Here is a 19,220-nt window from a genome sequence, read left to right as displayed (position 1 = left end):
TTTTTCGAGTTCTCTTTGAAATATGAAAATCACTATTATTTTCAATTTTCTTCAAGTTACATTGATATCCGATTAATATAGTAAATACTTGAAACCCTGCATGGATAATAGGTTAAATTGATTTTTATCAGTCCAGTTTCTAACCCTCTGGTCAATATGCTACATGTAAATTAAACGTTAACATGAACAACATTGGCCTGGCTAAACTCTAACAATCGCTGAAGCTTATGATAAATGAAATGATATGAAAACACTATCCAAGTTTCCAAGAAATAGAACAATTTTTCTAGATGCGTTACGACTGACGTAATGCTTAAAATCTTTCTTCTAAACTTCCTTGAGGGGTATGCCAGGTTTGTTTTTGTACGTTAAGGAAGTTCAAGATAAATATTTACTGAAGTAATATTGTGACAATGAATGAAAATGAAATTAGAAAATTGGTACATGTACTTTCAATTTACATTTTTACTTGAGTAACTTCCAATGCCACTCCGTGTAACAAATCAGTGGTTTGAGCGAATAAAGAACCTTAAAATTACAAAGATAAAAAAGAACGGTACAAAATAACTTTTTATTTAAAAAAATATTTCAAATATGACTTCGAGGAACATTCGAATACAAATAAGTAGTCCCGAATATTCGAATGTTGATTTTTAGTATATAAATCACATACTTTCTATTGATATTTGGAAAACGTTTCAAGCATCATTTTTCTCCTATAGAAAAAAACGATTTCATTTCTTGGGAATGTTAACATTATTCTCTTTACGCCAAAACATTTTAATGTTTGATTAAGCCATTTGAGTGGTCTACCAGCATTTGCTTTTTAAAGAAATAACGTTCTTTAAAATATGACAATATTTTTGGTACATACATTTGCCTTGTCATTACAGCATGCTGTCCACATAAAATGAGTTAAAAATACTTCTATAACTTATATTTGTTAGTCAATTTGACTGAAAGCGAACTCTAACAATACATTGCTTTACGCAACCATAAAACAGAATTCGGTAACTGTTGGTGATACATACTACCTAAAAATGTTATCACACTGAATCCTGTCTGTTAAAAATGGTCACGTGATGTAATATGTCAATCGGTGTAATTTTACAAACGTAATACAGGGAGAAATATTTAAGATAGACCCTCGAGATTCGATGATATGTCTGATACAAGACAATTTATGGATGAACTTCTTTGGGAGCATTTTTGTTTTCTTGTACAAACGCATGATTTTATCAATAATAGACAATTTTGGTTGGTCTATTTACTTTTAATAACGGTAAGATATCTCAAACAAGCAGTTTAAACATCACACAATTCACAGAGTAAATACGATTGTCAGCGCAGTTCCTTTTGTAAAAAAGAGGGTATCTTCGAGTTGGCATTGTTAAAGTAGAGGATATGATTTAAAACAAAAACATTAAAGACCAGATAAGATTGCCGTCCTCAGACTGGTCTGCATGTCGCTACAAAGTAACCGTTGTAATCGATTAGATTAATGGCAGGTAAATCGTCACGCTTGGGTGGACACCTGACTGACTGATCGGCAGGTGAGCGGTGCAGTTCTAAGGATTCTTAACCGCGTTAATTTGTTTTTAATTTATTCTACGACAATTGTTTTTCACACGAACCCGTCGAGAAAGGTAGGCCTTTTTTCTTCTATTTAAGGGGTAAATTCTCCTTAATCGATCGATGGTATTTCCGCTATATTATTCTCTACTGTAGCTAATAAGAATTTAATGCCGATGATCTAAGATTTTTGACAGTTGAAGTGGATAAAATGTGTAGGTGACTGCTGTTTACTTTGTAGAAAATTTATGTGTATGCAATTTAAGGTAATGATATCAATTTATTTCCAAATACATTACAATGGACAGTAAAAAGATTACAACACGAAGTTTGATATGAATATCTTTATCATTGATAACAGGAGTTTACATAAATCCAAACTTTACAATAGACGGCAACACTTTCTGTTGGTAGGTGCAGAGACAAATGTAGCATGTTATATGTGTGTCTGGTAGGTATACTTTAAAGGCTTATGATAACTTTATCAGTGAAAAGCTATATACACTGTAAAATAACACTATTTTGAAGGGGAAATGTTCCCGTGTTCTGTGCAGTACATCGTAATTACATGTACTTTGGCGAATCTGTCACTCCCGGCGTTTTGGCTTTAAGCAAGGCATCTGCATTTTGTATGTGCAGGTATTTGCACTTAGCTAATGAACAACTGGTGTAATCGAATGACACCATGTGTGTGTCTGAACTGTGTACATCGAGACGCATCTATAAGATATACGTGAATACTGCATTAATCTCCGAGGGACATATCTAATTCACACAATTAACGAGTTCATCAGGTTGACATTTGTTGTAATGTACAACAAAACACGTTCTATAAGATAACATGAAATCATACCCCGGATATCTCGTTCTACATGTACCCGTAACTAAGTAACGCAGCACTGCGGCATCAATGGATGCTTTTGTCATGTAACACCTGCAAGATTTAACTTGGAGGAAACTGGGGTCTTTAATTTCATAGACAGGAAAATATTCATAAGTTACAGAGTACATCTTTGTGTTTTAGTGAGAATCAGATAAATATACACATGCATGTAATGTCACCGAAATTAATAAGAAATTGATAACCATTTATATCATGTTAGTCTCTCTTGTACGTTTCTGTTAATATGATATTCTTGAAGTTGAATAATATTTCTGATATATTTGGTATCAATCGGATAAATGTGAAATACTGAATATTTTTATGCATGAAACCCGTTAGAAGTCCCGCTGCTATTTCGCACATCAGAACTGGGTTATATTCGATTACGAGTTTTCGATGAACACTTCTGGTAATCCACTTAACTTTTCCAATAACCTGTACACCACATCCACACATTGACAAGTTATAAAGCATTCATTAAGGGGGTGAATTATGCATTCTTACAAGCGTAAACCATGTCAGTCCCATCTGTGTAGAATTCAGCGCGCCATGGGAATGTTCCGTAGTGATTGTATAGAAAATACAGGGAACCAACTGTTCACAAAACCAAGCCCTGTTCTGAAAAGACGTTTATTAACCTTTTTCATATAAATACTGGTGATTTGTGACAAACTGTTTGCAATTACGTCGCGTTAAGATGAGGAATTGGGCGCTTGTAGAATACTTGTGACAAACATGCACCCGAGTTTCTGCTGCCAAAACCCCCGGGTTGGCGACGAATCGGTCTTGCAAACATTTCTTTATGAAAGTAGTGTTTACATAGAAAATCGTTTAAGACATTCCATAAAAGACAAATTCGGCGTAACACAACACATTGCATTGTTGCTAAAGATTCTTGATTTTCATGGCGAATTGACACGTTGAAGTCGAAATTGCAGTTTTTCAACTGAAGGTTAATCAAATCTAACGTCAGATTTTCGTACATTTCTGGTAATTAAGGGCTCCGCCCCTCCCATCTGAGCAACTCTAGACACTCTGAAAGGAAGTAATGCTGGTATTCATACGAAATTAAAAGAAATTATTTACATGTATCTTAATTAAGATCCCCACGGCTTTTCTATTTTTTTTTTTTACATGTACCAATTACATTTTTTTTCTCTTTCTCGCTCAGACACTCACAAAGTAGAAAAAGTATGTCACTATGACTCGTCAGAAGTTGAATTTTCTGTGTTTTATTTCCAATCAGCAGAATGATTAAGCAGTATTCCGGCTTTTAAAAACATAGTTAATTCTCATAGTAATAAAAAACCATTTTACCTCAAGTACTTTAATCAGAATTGCCGTCCGAATGAATGAAATAAAGTACTCATATTTACGATAACTCGAATTTCGTATAGTTTTCACCAAACCTGTCTTCCAGGGTATAATTAAACAGTGGGATATTTTTTTTGTGGGACGGTGCTTTCACTGATAAAATGCATCATTATGCTTTAATAAGTGCTCGTATTACCAGTCACAATCAATTCATCAAACTTTCCAAAAGACCACATGATTAGAATATTAATTTAGATTGCTCATTTATAAAAAGCCCCTCGATTACGGCTGGCAAGGGGAGTGGAGTCAAAGTGTGTCCTGCCGGTATTCAAAACTTCAGATCTACTTGTGAATTTCGTCGTTGATAATTGCATGTGCTACAAAATTCAGTCATGAAAAAAGAGCTTTTAAAGTGTTCAGAAATCATGAGACGAAGAAATAACAATTTTAGTACAATTTTGAAACCTTCCCATTAAAGGAAGTGGAAAGTAAGATTGTATATTAATCCAGGTCTTGTCAGACTTAACAGTGCAAATCAGTGATGAATTAAGAATTAAAAGTAAACCCAGGTCTGAAAACTTTTCGAGGATTAAGGGGAGACAAACAAATTAAGTTGTCTTTCTTTGGGACTGAGAACCTGGGATTTCTAGTCCCGTATCTCAGTGATGAAGAATGAGCCGACTTTGATGATATTTCTTGATAACTTAAGTAAACATGGCGATACATTTTTGTATTCCCCTAATCCAAGTGTTAGGGTACTCACATTTGTTGTGGAGGTTTCCGAATCCCCCTTAAATTATCACTCCGATAGACTGATATCATCATATGTCGACTTATCACGTTGATTCTACTTGTCGTTAATAGGCCATTAGGACTCTCCTAAGCATTTTAAAGATTTGTAGAAGTTCTTAAGCTTTCTTTTTGATTCTTCGCTTTTGTGCTATCAGCAGACCAAAGATCGTTCGTTGCCACACTTCTGTCTCGTACCTTTATACCTTTAGGGTTTTGCTTATTTCAGTATAGACTCGGATACCCTGATATACACGGATCTTCGAAACTTACTATGAAATAAACGAGATTTTACTTGTAGGTGTAAGTTTCGTTTCATATATTCGGACATTGCAATCGAGTATGCTTTTGTATATTTCCACATACGGGAATGTGTATTTCCTTGTATGGGAAAACTGATTTAGGGTAACCATTGTCGACAAAATCTTTTGTATTTAGAGTTAATTGAAATCCAAGCTAGGTAATAAAATGCGAAATTGCGGCTACAAACATTTCACTGTACGATTATTTAGTAATAGAACAATAAAACAAAGATTTCAAAACGTCACTTGTTATGTGTAATTTTATGTTCAAAAACATTAACATGTAAGGTTTGAACTTCAAATAAAAGAACTGAACATTAAAGTTTTTGTATGTGATCGGCGATATCAATAAAACTATGCGACATATGTAATTTTGAAGATGTAGAATACAAAGGGTATCTGAAAGGAAACAAGAGTCTCTAACTCCAAAACGAGACTGGAATTTCATGATCCCAGTGAAACGTTTTGTATGGTCATCCGATAACCGGTAATTTGTGTTTGATGGTCCGCCCGTGTATAGTGAATGTCCCTCATGTAAAAGTATTTTTTGCTTAGATGACTTTAGGACCTTTGAAGCTTTTATGATTTCAAAGTATTGAATTTACGAACGTTTCGGAACTTTAATCTGAAAAAATTGCATAGCATCTCTTCATCTAGGAACATGCGGGCCACGCCTCCTTTTTAAATAAATGTAAATTTTTATGGGGTGGAATACATAAAACTTGCACTGCTAGCAATTGACGATTGTGAAATCCTGGAGCCTGAATGGGATTTTACGACCTTTAGGCCAGTCGGTCTTATTTATCTCCTTCAGGTTTGCCCTTCAAATTTTTTTTAGGAAATACGAAGATTGCCTATTCTTTCTCCTAACACGCATATTGGCTCCCAAGGGTATATATTACGACAGTCAAACAATGACAAAAATCTCGATTGTGTGTCTGTTTGTTTGCGAGGTTGGTACCCGAAGACAGGTGATACTGATGAGTTCTTCGTCCAACTAGACCTACACTAGGAACCCATTCTCCATTACCGATCATTAAAATTTAACTTCACCCTCCTATATTTTACGGGTTTGTATTTCAATATGTTAAGGGTCGTTAAATATTAAAAAAAAAAAACATATTATAAACTCTTACATAAACTACACTGTGTGGGGTAATATTATGAGTTACTCAAGCGGAAAAATATCATCCCGTCACATTTTAAATCTACAATGATATATATGTATATGCAAGAATAGAAGTAAGAAGTTGAATAGATAGAAATTTTGCTTAGAGATTACAAAAGATGGCCGTGTACTCAAAACTTGAAATCAAATCGAATTATGGAAATTCAAATCATAAATGCAAGACATATAAGACATATCTACAGTTAGTTTCTTTATTGTTTGAATAAGTAACGCTTGTGGTAATTCATAATGCATTTTCTGATTTTGTTTTTTGGTCCGAAAAAGCTTTGACATGTCTCCTTCAAAATCCATAAGAATAACGTGTCATCTCAAAGAAAAATAACTTTAATGATAAACACTCAGTAAAACTCTGTATAAAAATATACTGCTATTTTATATCGGTGAGAATTAAATTTTTCAAAATATTTTATATCATTTTACATTTCTTGAAGTTTTAATGAGCAATAAAATTTTGAAAATGGATATGCATGAAACCCTAGTTAGATTTTATCTATTACAGAGATGGGGAAATTTAGTTTAAGTGTGTATGACTTTAGCGGACAATGGGCCGACACGCTCAGATTTTCTTTTATACAAAACTAAGGTCTTTACAAAGACCGTCAGCGGAGCTTTAAAATGCCTATCACATATTCATGTGATGCTTGGCAGGTTATAATAGATAAACTATTAAAGTTAAATTCAATTTACATTAAATGAAATGTTACAGTCGCTCGCAATCCCGGGTCTTCTACACATAAAACGTCGCACGATTTAAAAATCCACCAAAAGGTTATAGAGAAACGGAGATTTAAGTCGGGATTCTAGAATTTGATATGGATGGATTCTGCAAATAATATTCATAAAACGTCCGTTTAGCGCTTAGCATAGACGGCCTGCCGGCGACATTACAAGGGGACTCTTGATCCGTGGTGGAGTTCAACGGGGACCAAACATTACCCGGGTCTCATTCGACCATGCTTTGTCACGACAGCCATTTTGCCTCCTCATCGACTTGCTTTATACATTAATGAAACATGACACCAAACATTTAACCGAAAAACACCCTGCCCGTTTGGATCGCAGCTACTGTTTCAAAATAAATAGGGATTAGATATTACTGGTCGATTTGGGCTGCCATTTTGTTCGGTGCTAAACGATGCCCATATTTTGCGGTGTCAGATGGTTTATAGACTTTGTCGTGAACGGTGACAGTGGTATTAGGAAGGAACTGTAGCTTTTTTTTTTCTTCGTTAGATAAAAAGCTGCAAATACTGAATTGAATTTTCTATTGGATTTCCAGTTGATTGGAGTTTCATAGGTATAGTATAGTTTGCCTTACAGCAAAGTTTTATATTTAGTAATTTTGGTGGAATGCTGAATCCCAAATTTGTTGTAGAACTATGATAGAGGCTATGTACTTTATAGGATGATATGATTGATATTTTTCTTCTTGTTTTTCAACGATATATACATGTGTATATTGAAAATGAAATATGGTGAATATTACCGGATTTGTATTTAATAAGTAATGTGCAAAACTACGCCACTTCAACGTCCAAAAATTAAACAATCAAGTGTGTAATCCCCATTTATTAATTTGATATCATAATACGTATTGTGTCATTATTTGCATAACTTTAAGGAACTTTGAGATCAAATGTTCTTAATCCAGATCCTGCAAAACGCGGCGTGTATGATGTGACCAGGTTCTACAATAATTCGCCAGGTGTCATAAGACCCTCTTAGACCTTGAGTTGCGTTCAAAACGCTACCATGTTGTAGAATTGTAACAAATCTCTTTTGTTTGGTCTGCAATGGTCAATTAGGTTTTTTTCATAGATAAACCGATACCCTTGTTAATCTGACATATCAGATGAACCCAAACTCCGTGAAAATTCCAAAACTGACGAAGTTACAACCGGAATTGAATTCCTTACAAATGTCAAAAATAGGCTACGTCAATGAAAACCTTTTATCCATTGTATCCCGTGTTTTCTTGATAACAATATTGTAAACTTTGTCTCCTTATCAATATCAATTGAAAGATAAATTAGGGCAGCTTTGATGAAGTTGAAAACAAGGTATATCTATATATGAGCCGCATCTCTATCTGTGATAAAATATGTACACCGTTGCTTCTGGTCCATACTTTGAATCGCCAACGGTATTATCCATAGAAGAAGTAGTATACATCTAGATACGCAACGTCCGATTCTACAAAGTTTGCAAAATTCTTTCTCGGTAACTAAACGATCTTTTTGCAGAGTAATTTGAGATGCAAAAATTAAGGAGCGAAAAGAGTACGTACAATTTATTTTTTACATCTTATTTGGCTTTTAAGCAATTCTTTTGAATGTGGGCCTATTTACATAAACAGTTTAGTAGCTGTTAAAAAACATTTTCCTGCATTCACGATTAGTTGCAGATTCTTGATATTTGCAAGGGACGTAAAGGTATCTGGTTTTCTGTGCCTTTTTGACCTACTAAGAATTAATTTCCTACAAATCTAGAACTTGTCAGATACACAGGAGGCTGGGATAGATTGACGGGTCATTATTATACCTGTGTATTGTCCTCTGTGCGATTTGTACCCCTACGTTTGATGATGGTAACGAATACTATTATATCCCATGAAAAGCCTGTAAATTGAAGAACTCTTCATGTTTCGGAGATTGAAAAGGTTGGTATTCATCGTGCGGGGATTAATGTCAGTAGAGGGTCAGCATGAAACGCCATTGTGACAGGTTCATTAAATTGTCATTATTTCTACCATAAAAGGAGACATTTGAAGTCCGTCTAATACTCGTGATCCCAGGATTTCAAGTGGTGCATCTTGGGAATTTATAATGAAGGCCTGACAGAATGGCTATTGTTTGTTCGCACTGTAGCTATCGGTCACCCAATGCTTAATATGACCAGGGCCAAAAACCAACAACAAAAATTTAATCACTGCCTCAGGGATGGAACGACGAGACAGTACACCACAAATCTAAGTACGACTGATCCAGGATAATTAGCAAAATATTACTTTCCTCCCCTTAAGCTTTTGTTGAGAGGAGCATTAGAATGCGCAAATCTCCAGCTTTGGTACCTTATTCTTACATGTGTCTGCAGTGATCGTAAATAAGTGCATCACACCTCCATGACCTCATTGACAGACCACATGTGTTGGAAATTTGAAATTGTTAGCATTATTGAGTGTATCCACTTAATATTTTTAAAATACATTTTTGATTTAAAATGTAGTACCCCAAGTTATATGGTTTATGGAGAAACGGGTCGTTTCTCTTTCTATGTAACATTATATACAAAATCTAGACTGATATCTCGGTGGGCAGAACTACTTTTTTAATTCCAGAGAGTAAGGTGTTTTGTATTTTTTTTTAAATATGTATTTATATGATCAATTTTATCACAGAACTTATGTGAACTGTGCTATCGTGTATTGAAAATATTTTTGATCTTTGTGGGTATTCCCACGTATGAATCAACAAGCCTTTGTAAATATCAATTGTTTAAAAACTACTGTTGAACAACGTGTCTTAGAGATCAGTATATATACACAGAAATGGCAAAGTAATATCAGCGAGTCGTCTAAGGGTCAGATATACGGTATTTTCAAAAGTGAATTTAGATTTGAAAAATTAGTAAGTGTACTACCCTAAAAGAGCTAGAACAATATTTATTACATTCATAACTGCAAATTACCGTCCTCCAGTCGAGACTGCAAGATGATGTGATATTCCAAAAACATTATTGAATTTGCCATATTTGTAACTAGGGTCAAATAGATGATGAATGTCATTAAATCTTTGAGGGTCAGATTTTTAAAGAATGGCGAAAAAAAATGTGTTTAGAAAATATTGTCATAAACCAAACTTTTACAAATTTTCTGAGTTGTCGTCAACTGCTGACTCCAATGATAAAATTGTGTAGTTTCATATCTAAATTATATTACTAAGTCTGTCCTCCATAATTCATTTCAATAACCCAAAATCATTCTGCTCTTTTCACGTGTACCTTGTGTAGTGTCTTTATTTGTATATATTGTATATAGAACCTCATGTACTATAAAGTGGTGTGAGAGAATAAATTGAACCTGAACTTGGAGGTTATGCATCAATAAATATCAAACAAGTTATAATTTATTGGTGAAGTGCTAGGTTTTGTTGCAAAGTGCATGTACAAATTTATTTGTGATTCAGTACAATACATCCTCGTCCACGTAGTTTTCTGATTCCATGCATCTTTTTAATATATTTTTCTTCTCATGATTTTTTCTTCTTCATATATTGATATTCTAATCTTCTACATCTAGATAAAGCGGCTGTCACGAAATATAAATCATTCTGGACGCGGTTCAATGACCAGGACATATTACTTGATTATGTATTTTAATTGAATTCTTTGGGGAAACATTTGTCCTTAATCCGTAGAAATTATTGCATTATTTGATGCAATTAGATTTTGACATTCATTCGTTTGTGCACACTTATTTTTCACGTTCGCCCACCCACCGTGTCTGGTCAATGCCTTTGTTAACCAGGAGAGTGATCGCTAATTACATGTCCAGTATATAATTATTAATTCTTTTGTGACGTTTTTATCGATTTGATTAACCGAGGTCTATTCTTGGTTTTGCAGTTCTCAACGGATGCTTCACTTTAGAGGGGGAAATAGTGATCGACCCTTGACCTTTCCGAGGAATATAAAGGTCCTACTTCTGCGGATCACGTACTACATCCGGTAAATCATAGTCATTTGTGTGTTTATAATATGTATATGTCGAACAATATGTCGTGCAATACAATGCATGTACCTGTATTGGTCACGGAGATACTGAATTCATCAATGTACATTTACGTGTATTTATTAAAGTGCATATGTTCAGTTGCTTACAACACATATTAGTATTCTCACAAAAATAGTACCGAATAGACCTCTCTCTCTCTCTCTCTCTCTCTCTCTCTCTCTCTCTCTCTCTCTCTAAAATTAGCCCTAAAACTAACGAATCAGATGAAACAAAAAACTTACAATGTGAATTCTGATCTTTTTTAAAATAATAAAATTTCAACCCGATGCATACCCACACACTGTACATTTCAAAACATTTTCTCCAGCTATTATTTTTTTGTTCTGGGTTAACACTTCCCATCGGGTGCTCTTATAGCGAGATTGTTTTGATTTCTTATCGGTTTGAATTGTCCTGTGTTGATTTATCTGGGGTGTTTAGAAAACACTTAATGGGACCACAAGCACCTTATCACGACTGTTCAAAGAGTTTAGAAATTGTAATTGTGGAGAGGGATACTTGACTTTGTGCAAAGAATGATACAGTTGAACAGATTTTTGGTCTTCTAGGTTTTAGGGTATATATATTTATATGTATATATATATATATATATATATATATATATATATATATATAATCAACGACATGAACGATATGGATATTATGTCCAATTTTCGGGACAACGTGTCTCCCTTCTTCAGGACGATAGAATATTTACGTAGAATCCATGTATTAAAAACAATGACAAACTAACACTGAAACTAAACTTCAAAGACTGAGTAAATACAGGGGCACTGCATATTGAAATCGTCAGGTTTTTTTCACGGAGCGATAAAAATATACGTCTTTATCGCAACAAGAGTCAATTCATATATCTATATATAATTTTTGCTATTTTGAATTTCAAATGCGGCTCAAGTGTCGTTTATGTAATGGTATACTACCTACAACTTTCAGTGTAATATTTCTATGATACTACGTAGGCACACTTGTATATTAAATAGAAGAAACTATTTAATGTTCAGTTTTAGAGGGAAGAATTTAATCAAGATGGATTGCAAACATTTAAATTAATTCTATGCTTTTTGAAGACTTTTCATGAGACATAAATCTGGCAAATTTAATGAAAGGAAAAATGCCTTAGGGTGATGAATGAGTTTAGGAACTCTCTATGCAATATATTAATTACTATTGACAAGTTGGAACATTGGAATATCAAAATATAATTAATTAATTCACACCCATCACTTTCATTCTGTGATAAAAACTTCATTATTAAAACATAATTGACATCGCCTTTTCAATATTAGCATAAAATCGACTTAGTGTCATATAAGAAAGGTTGTGAATGTTCAACAATAGATATACCATTATGTAATGCTCCGCCAGGTTGACTTAAGTATCTTGAGCCTTGTATTGTATATCGAATTTTTCTTAAAAAGAATTTTGACTGAATAAGGTCAGTAAATAGCATCTACCAGCAGGAATCCCGTTTTCCAATGCGAAGTAAAACCGTCATTATAACCAGATGTATGCCGGGTGGGCGGGGCTTGGTCGATTAATGTCTGGAACATGCGCGGTAAAGGTGTATTTGTTCGACTAAGGGAATTAAAGGTTTTTAATGATATGCTTGTCCAGAGTGTTAGGAACTGCATAACGGAAAAGGATGATGTGTAAACAGAAGAAAATGTTATGAGGTTTTTCTGATTTAAGGAGAAAAAATCAAGAAAATGTAGATGAACATATATTTACAGGAAGTGACAGTAAAGGGGAAATCCTGGACTGTGGTGTCGTTGGATCCCAGCAGTGCGGGCATCGTTCAGCGTCAGACTGTGTTTGTCGCACATCTACAGGTGGACGACCAGAAAGTAGTGAAGATTATCACAGCTTCACGGGGATCTGAAACCCTGGATTAGTTTTCCAGAGACACAGTGACGTGTAACTGGACCTGACCGCTCCAGGATTCCTGGCAGGCTTCACAGGTAGTAATGGGGTGCTAAATAGTACAGGTGTATCTGCTTAAATCAGCACATACTTATCGCCGTTCGTTTAGCGGACCTTATTAGTCAACAACTCTAATAATTGGACCCTATGATCTCCTGAAGTTGATTCTGACGTTGGAGCTATACAGGGCGGTTATGTGTAGATCGGAGTGGTTGACAGTGTTATGAGAAAATCCGACACTGTTATAATGGCAGGGCTTGCTTTCACTCTCGGCTTCGTCTTGGGGATGATGATCCAACTTCCAGTGATTCTTCCTATGCACGAGGAATATTTCGCAAATACTGACCCCAAAACTGGTGTTCGTTTTGAATCTGTGGGCTCGGCAAGAAAACAGCTCTCGATGGATAATCCATTAAGACGGGTAAAGCCTTCTTCACACGGAGTAGTGTTTCCTCAGAACAATGGTACGAACTCTTACTTACAGGGACAAACCGATTACAGCGGATCACGGCAATCGGACGGCTCCTCCGGCTCATCACCTGCACTGGAATCCGTCATTAGGAACCGTGAATCAGCGAAACAATCAGAGGTGTTAGATGGGGTCTTCTGGTCCGAGGCGACAGAGCGAAAATGTCCAGGCGGATTCACAGAAGAAGACCAGCAAAGATGGAAAAATAAAATAGACACTGTGAAAGTCGTAAAACTGGAAACTGGATGTGGACGGATGCAGAACCGGTTGGCGACTTTCAAGGATGCAGTCCGAGCTTGTGTTAGATACAGACTCAATACAGACCAAATACAAGGAGAGATTTTCTCCTTTTACCTCAGCAAACTTTTAGGTATTAGTAATGTACCTCCCTCTAGCCTACACTTAGTGAACTCAATTGATGACCGATGGAGGACGGTTACAGGTGAAATTGCCAACAGCAAGTGGGCAGACGATAAAGTTGTGATCTTTACACAGTTTGTGGAAGGGCTAAAACCTTCATACATTCCGTTTGAATTTCGCGAGGAAGAGAGAAAGTTACAACCTAAAATAGACGTGGTAAGCTCCAAAAGTCCTGAAGATCTCTGTGATTTAGTGCAATGGTCAGATTTAGTCATATTTGATTATCTGACGGCTAATTTAGACCGTGTGGTCAATAACATGTTCAATAGGCAATGGAATCCTAATATGATGAATTCGCCAGCCCACAACCTGGAAAGGACTTCAAGTGGACGCTTGATTTTTCTGGACAATGAGTCCGGACTATTCCATGGTTATAGACTACTGGATAAATACGCTACATATCATCGGAAGCTCTTGGATGCTCTCTGTGTTTTTCGAAACTCTACTGCCAGTGCCATAGAGCGTCTCCACCATTCCGGAAATGTGGGGGAAGAACTGAATAAAATGCTTTCTCAAAATGAAGTACTTTACAATCAAATCCCGCGTATTCCACAGAAAAATGCAAAAATTCTACAGCAAAGGATATCGGACGTTTTTGACCAAATCCAGACGTGCAAGAAACAGTATTTGTAAAATTGTGTCAGGAACTTCATAATTTCTTTGTGATCATTTGGAGGTTTCAAACCTTGCATTATGACCAAATATTTAACGCAATTCATTAAGCTGGGGCTGGCTGTGAATTTCGTGCTTTTGCCACAGCATTCTTTAATTATGTGTATCTTGCCATACAATCAAGAATATTTCACACGTGCCTTTCAAAAAGGACACCTTATATTTAAAAGTGCTAATCATGATATTTTTTGCAATATTACCATTTTCTAATGTCTATGTTCCATCCATATTAAACTCATGGGTTATCATTGTTAAACGTTTCGTCGTTATCATAAAAAACCAGAAAACTTGGAACATTTTGTAGTTTTTTAGTGTTCTTAGTATATGAAATCGGTCTTACTTTCATGACAGGGGTGAAACCAGCGACCCAACTAATCGCCGAAGTTGTTAAATTCGGTAAACATATTTCAGATTTCTCATTGAAGCAGAAGAGATGATGAGATAAAGAAGAAATCTCTAATTCTTCAGGAGATTTAAATCAGCAGTTTCGACACCTTCTGCAGTATTATGTATTTTAATGCGCCTGAATTTTTGCTTTTCTATAACATGACGCTAATCACTAGGGATTTTGTCTGCATTAACATTCAGCCGGTGTTCAGTGACATCTTCCGCGCTCAGTGTAAGAAAGGTGTCACAGAGGCGGCCATCTTAACCCTGTCAAAGTCGTCATAGAAACTAGTCAATCGTTATGAAACACGTTACTCAATATTTACATGATAGATGACTCCTATTTATAAGACTTAATACCTCCTTAAATTATTATGTAATTAATATGATGTTGTCTGCTAAATTAATTGCATAATTGTCCACAATCAAAGGTATTACAGTTGCTATAAGAATTTTAATTAGAATGTTTATTTTAATTAGACATCCTTTCAGTTACAGATTTTTCTGTATTAGGATATTGAAATTAGAATTAGAAATTTATGATATAATTCTATAGTATCCTGACAATGGACTGGAAGGAGTTAATATACACATTGCACTTTTGATTGTAAGTCCTGCATGAGGAAAATATTTTACATCAGTATTACAAAAAGAATGTATTCAGTTCAGTTTGTAATACCCAGTATTTTAATGCTTATGCCTATAAGTATGGAAGATTACATATGGTCTGCCAAGAACACGACCCTAAGAGTACAATTATGTTTAGAACATTTATTTATTTATTTATGTTGTATTTGTTTATCTTTAATTAAAAGTTCTATAATTTAGATACATACATTCATGTACAAAGGAAGGTGATAAACACAGATAACACAATTTGTTTTGGTTAAAAAAGCAATACCTTTCATTAATTTGTATATAAAAAATTCTGAATTTTCTGAAAAAGGACTCTAGTTATTAAATTTCATCATTTTGCCCCGTGAGCCTTTAAGGACGACACAGGTAGACTACCAGGGGCTGCTCTCTCTCTCTCTCTCTCTCTCTCTCTCTCTCTCTCTCTCTCTCAGAAAGTATGCTAACAACTCTACATCACGAATTTAGTTTTCATGAATCTCTTTATACGGGAGAACAGTTCGGACTGATTTTACAGGTGGGTTGTTTTCGTGTAAACTGATATCTTGCTTAATAAACAGAATTTTATGACACAAAAGGAATGCATATTTGAATATATTTATATAAGAATTTAGTGAGGATGACCGTCCGCTGAACTACAGAGTATTTTCCGTTGTCTGGTTCCTATTATCGTCTGTTGGTCAGGAAAAATAAAAACACAATTCTCTAACACCTGGATGGAGAGCTGATATTCGAAGTACGGCTAAAAATAAACCAAATTATGCATAATTTAATTGTTGTGAAATGCAGACATTGATGTTGATCTTGTGGTCACTAACAGTTGCATGTTATTTAATATGTACCCTTACTCAAATGGCATGCATTACATTCCGTATGGTTTTTGTGATGATTTTTTTCCCTTTCTATTTTTTCCCCCCATTTTTACACAGATGTATTTTGATATTTGTGTTTCATGAATTTTATATAGAAAACAAAAGTCAGCTACCACGTAATGAAAATAATATCTATGATTCATCAAAGGATACTTTTTTTCTGTTTTTAAAGAAATATTCCAGATTATTGTATTGATAGGCCCGTAAAACATGACACACTTAGTCTTGGAAGAAAATCAGAAACCAAGACAACAGGTAAACAACTTTTATTTTTGAACTTTTAAAGAAAAATAGGGATAAACTTTCACGTATGTTTATATACATGTAGTTTGTTATTAAATCTAGAAATATTACAATGTAGATAGCATCATATCATAAATACATATTGATTGTGGTCGCTTCTTTTATATATAATATTTTTTCATAACACCGGGTATTTCTAAATCTAAAAGATGAATTGAATTATTTCAAGAAAACAATACAATGTAGTTTGAAATATACACAGGTCATTTAATAATTACTGCAGTGCCTCTGCGTGGTGAAATCTACAGGGTATATACTTCATGTAACGTTGCGCAATTTTTCTGCAACTCAAGTTTACGTTCGTTTATTTATTCACTCAAGATCACAATTATGATAACATAAGATAGAATTTGATATATTCTAATGCATGCTTTTACAATCAGAGATTGGTGTGCAAATTCGTGATTGTTATACATGCACAAACAAAACTCGACAGCGTTCGCCTGCGGATTAGGTAATCGCTTGGAGAGGTATTGACGCTGTATGATTTGTTACCGTAAAAAGTGAAAGGATATGAAAAGTTTTTCAAAAGATATTTTAACTCTATTTTCTATTGATGGCGAATACGACCAGACCAAATCACATTAGGACTTCGAATCGGCTGGCTTCCTCCACCATTAGGTGGGGGAGTACATAGATGTATATTTCAAAACTCAAGGTGTGTTTATTTTTTTAAAAAGTCGATTTATTTTCAATACTAAAGTATTTTAGCTTTTTTCAGTAAGTTGTGATGCTTATTTAAAACTTATTATTTATCGTATAAAATCTCCTGGTTTAAATTTGAAATTCATATCATCTAGTTTTAAAATTTTCATTCATATATTAATTATGTATTTTGTTTTGTTTCTGCAGAAGCAGTGATGTATATGAAAAATATTTTTTTTATTTACATCTGTACAATGTACATGTATATTCAAATGTTGTAATGCATGTGCATTAATGAACCACTTTTTTTTTTTAAAGTTCATCGCCAGTTAATAAGTAAAAGTCTAAATATTTTGAATACCTATCATAAGATATTAAAGAATAAACATAAGTATTTTATTCTACTTTATTATATTCTTAGTTCACTCAAAAACAAAACATTTACATTTGTACGAGCAGGTCAGAATCACATAAATGTAAACAGAATTGTCATATCAAATGAATCTCGGTATAAGAAAACAAAAGCTTTTTATAACATATCTGGAATAATATCTGGTATCAAAAAAATGTCTTTGAAATACACATCACATGCTTTGTTAATATACATGCACAACAAGGCCTATAACATTATATAAACAGCGCATATAGTTAGAAGATAACATTGAATATCTACATTTTCAATGTTCTTTACAAGTCGTAAGGATAGTCATTTCCTCATGAATGCGCTGCAGATCTGAACAACACGCACATGATATTCTACATTGATGTGATAAGACATATGTCTTAAGCAATAAAGAATATATATATATATATATATATATATATATATATATATATATATATATATATATATATATATAATCCAAATAGAAAGAGTTGATATCACACAGTCAAAATAATTCAATAAAAAAATCAGGAAAATATACAGTTCCAAAATATATTTGTATTTGTATTCACCTGAGGATGGATGTTAAAATCCAGAAAGCGCTAGTGATTTAAATATATTTTGGAACTGTATATTTTCCTGATTTTTTTATTGAATTATATATATATATATATATATATATAAAATAAATTCAATGTTTGGGAATTCCGATTGAAATATTAAAGTAGGATGGAACTATAAAAAATAAATTTTGGGAAATACATGAGGGTATGAACTGTAACCCTTCACATCGACATGATATTCATGATTTTCACTCTATGAAACCGATGTCAGTCGAGGCTGCGTCTCGTTTGAGAATGGTTTTCAAGGAGTAAAATTTGTAATTTTACCTTTAATTACATTCAATATTTGTTTTGATACACCGAATTTCATTCATTGATTAGATATATACTACAAAGCATATGAATTCAACTGATTTTCAAAATCTAGATTGTTGTAAACATATAAACCAAATATTTGAACATCAAGAATAATTCAAAATTAATGTTATTTTCTGCGATAATTACACGTGCATGCCTGCACCAATATACCTGCCAAACTGTCGATTATCGCTTATTCTGTTTAATTTAAACAATATTTTATTCACTAATAAGTGAATGGGATTGGGCAGCAGCCATATTTCAGCCCTTTCGATTGTTTCTTTCATCAATCGATTTCATTCAACATGTCGCCGTATCGCACTAGCAGACCTCATCTATCGTTCTAAAATCTACGACAAACGCGCATCAATTTGACGCATGTGATAATTTTTATAATAGCAACCGTTGTTAGGAAATGTTTCCTGTCGCTAGATATTGTAGTTCCGGTGGACATGAATTCTACTTCCACAAGGAAACATCGCATTTCATCAAACGTTTCTCTGCCAATCAGATTCATGGTTTTTTAAACATGAAAGTATAATTAATAAACATTTTGAAGACTGCTTCAACCAATGGCAACGTGCCCCTCCCTACACATTGTCCTTTACACAGTTAACGTGACATTATCCTGCATTAATCTGGCTGATCCAACATCTCTACATCACACCTGTATTGTAGTCTAAATGACAATCATCATTCAGATCCCTATTAGAGGGAGATAACTAATTCTGTGTCCAAAAACCACTTCTT

General features: G+C 34.2%; 1 protein-coding gene across 4 annotated transcripts in view; it reads left to right on the top strand.

Annotated features, from left to right (window-relative positions):
• The window catches only part of LOC125673328 (four-jointed box protein 1-like), a 29,526-nt gene extending 14,907 nt beyond the window's left edge, over window positions 1–14,619 (top strand). For 2 of the 4 annotated variants that reach the window (XM_048909867.2, XM_056158636.1), the window contains 2 exons: window positions 10,673–10,774; window positions 12,575–14,619. In XM_048909867.2, the coding sequence (XP_048765824.2) occupies window positions 12,988–14,286 (1,299 nt within the window). In that variant the 5' untranslated portion in view covers window positions 10,673–10,774; window positions 12,575–12,987 and the 3' untranslated portion in view covers window positions 14,287–14,619. Of the gene's footprint in view, window positions 1–1,523; window positions 1,647–6,744; window positions 7,347–10,672; window positions 10,775–12,574 lie in introns of those variants that run through there. The other 2 variants (XM_048909866.2, XM_048909865.2) reach the window with 2 other exon arrangements.
• Window positions 14,620–19,220: the final 4,601 nt, after the last annotated feature.

The sequence above is a fragment of the Ostrea edulis genome, chromosome 3, assembly GCF_947568905.1.
Source record: "Ostrea edulis chromosome 3, xbOstEdul1.1, whole genome shotgun sequence".
NCBI lineage: Eukaryota > Metazoa > Mollusca > Bivalvia > Ostreida > Ostreidae > Ostrea > Ostrea edulis.
This window is presented reverse-complemented; position numbering and strand designations above follow the sequence as displayed.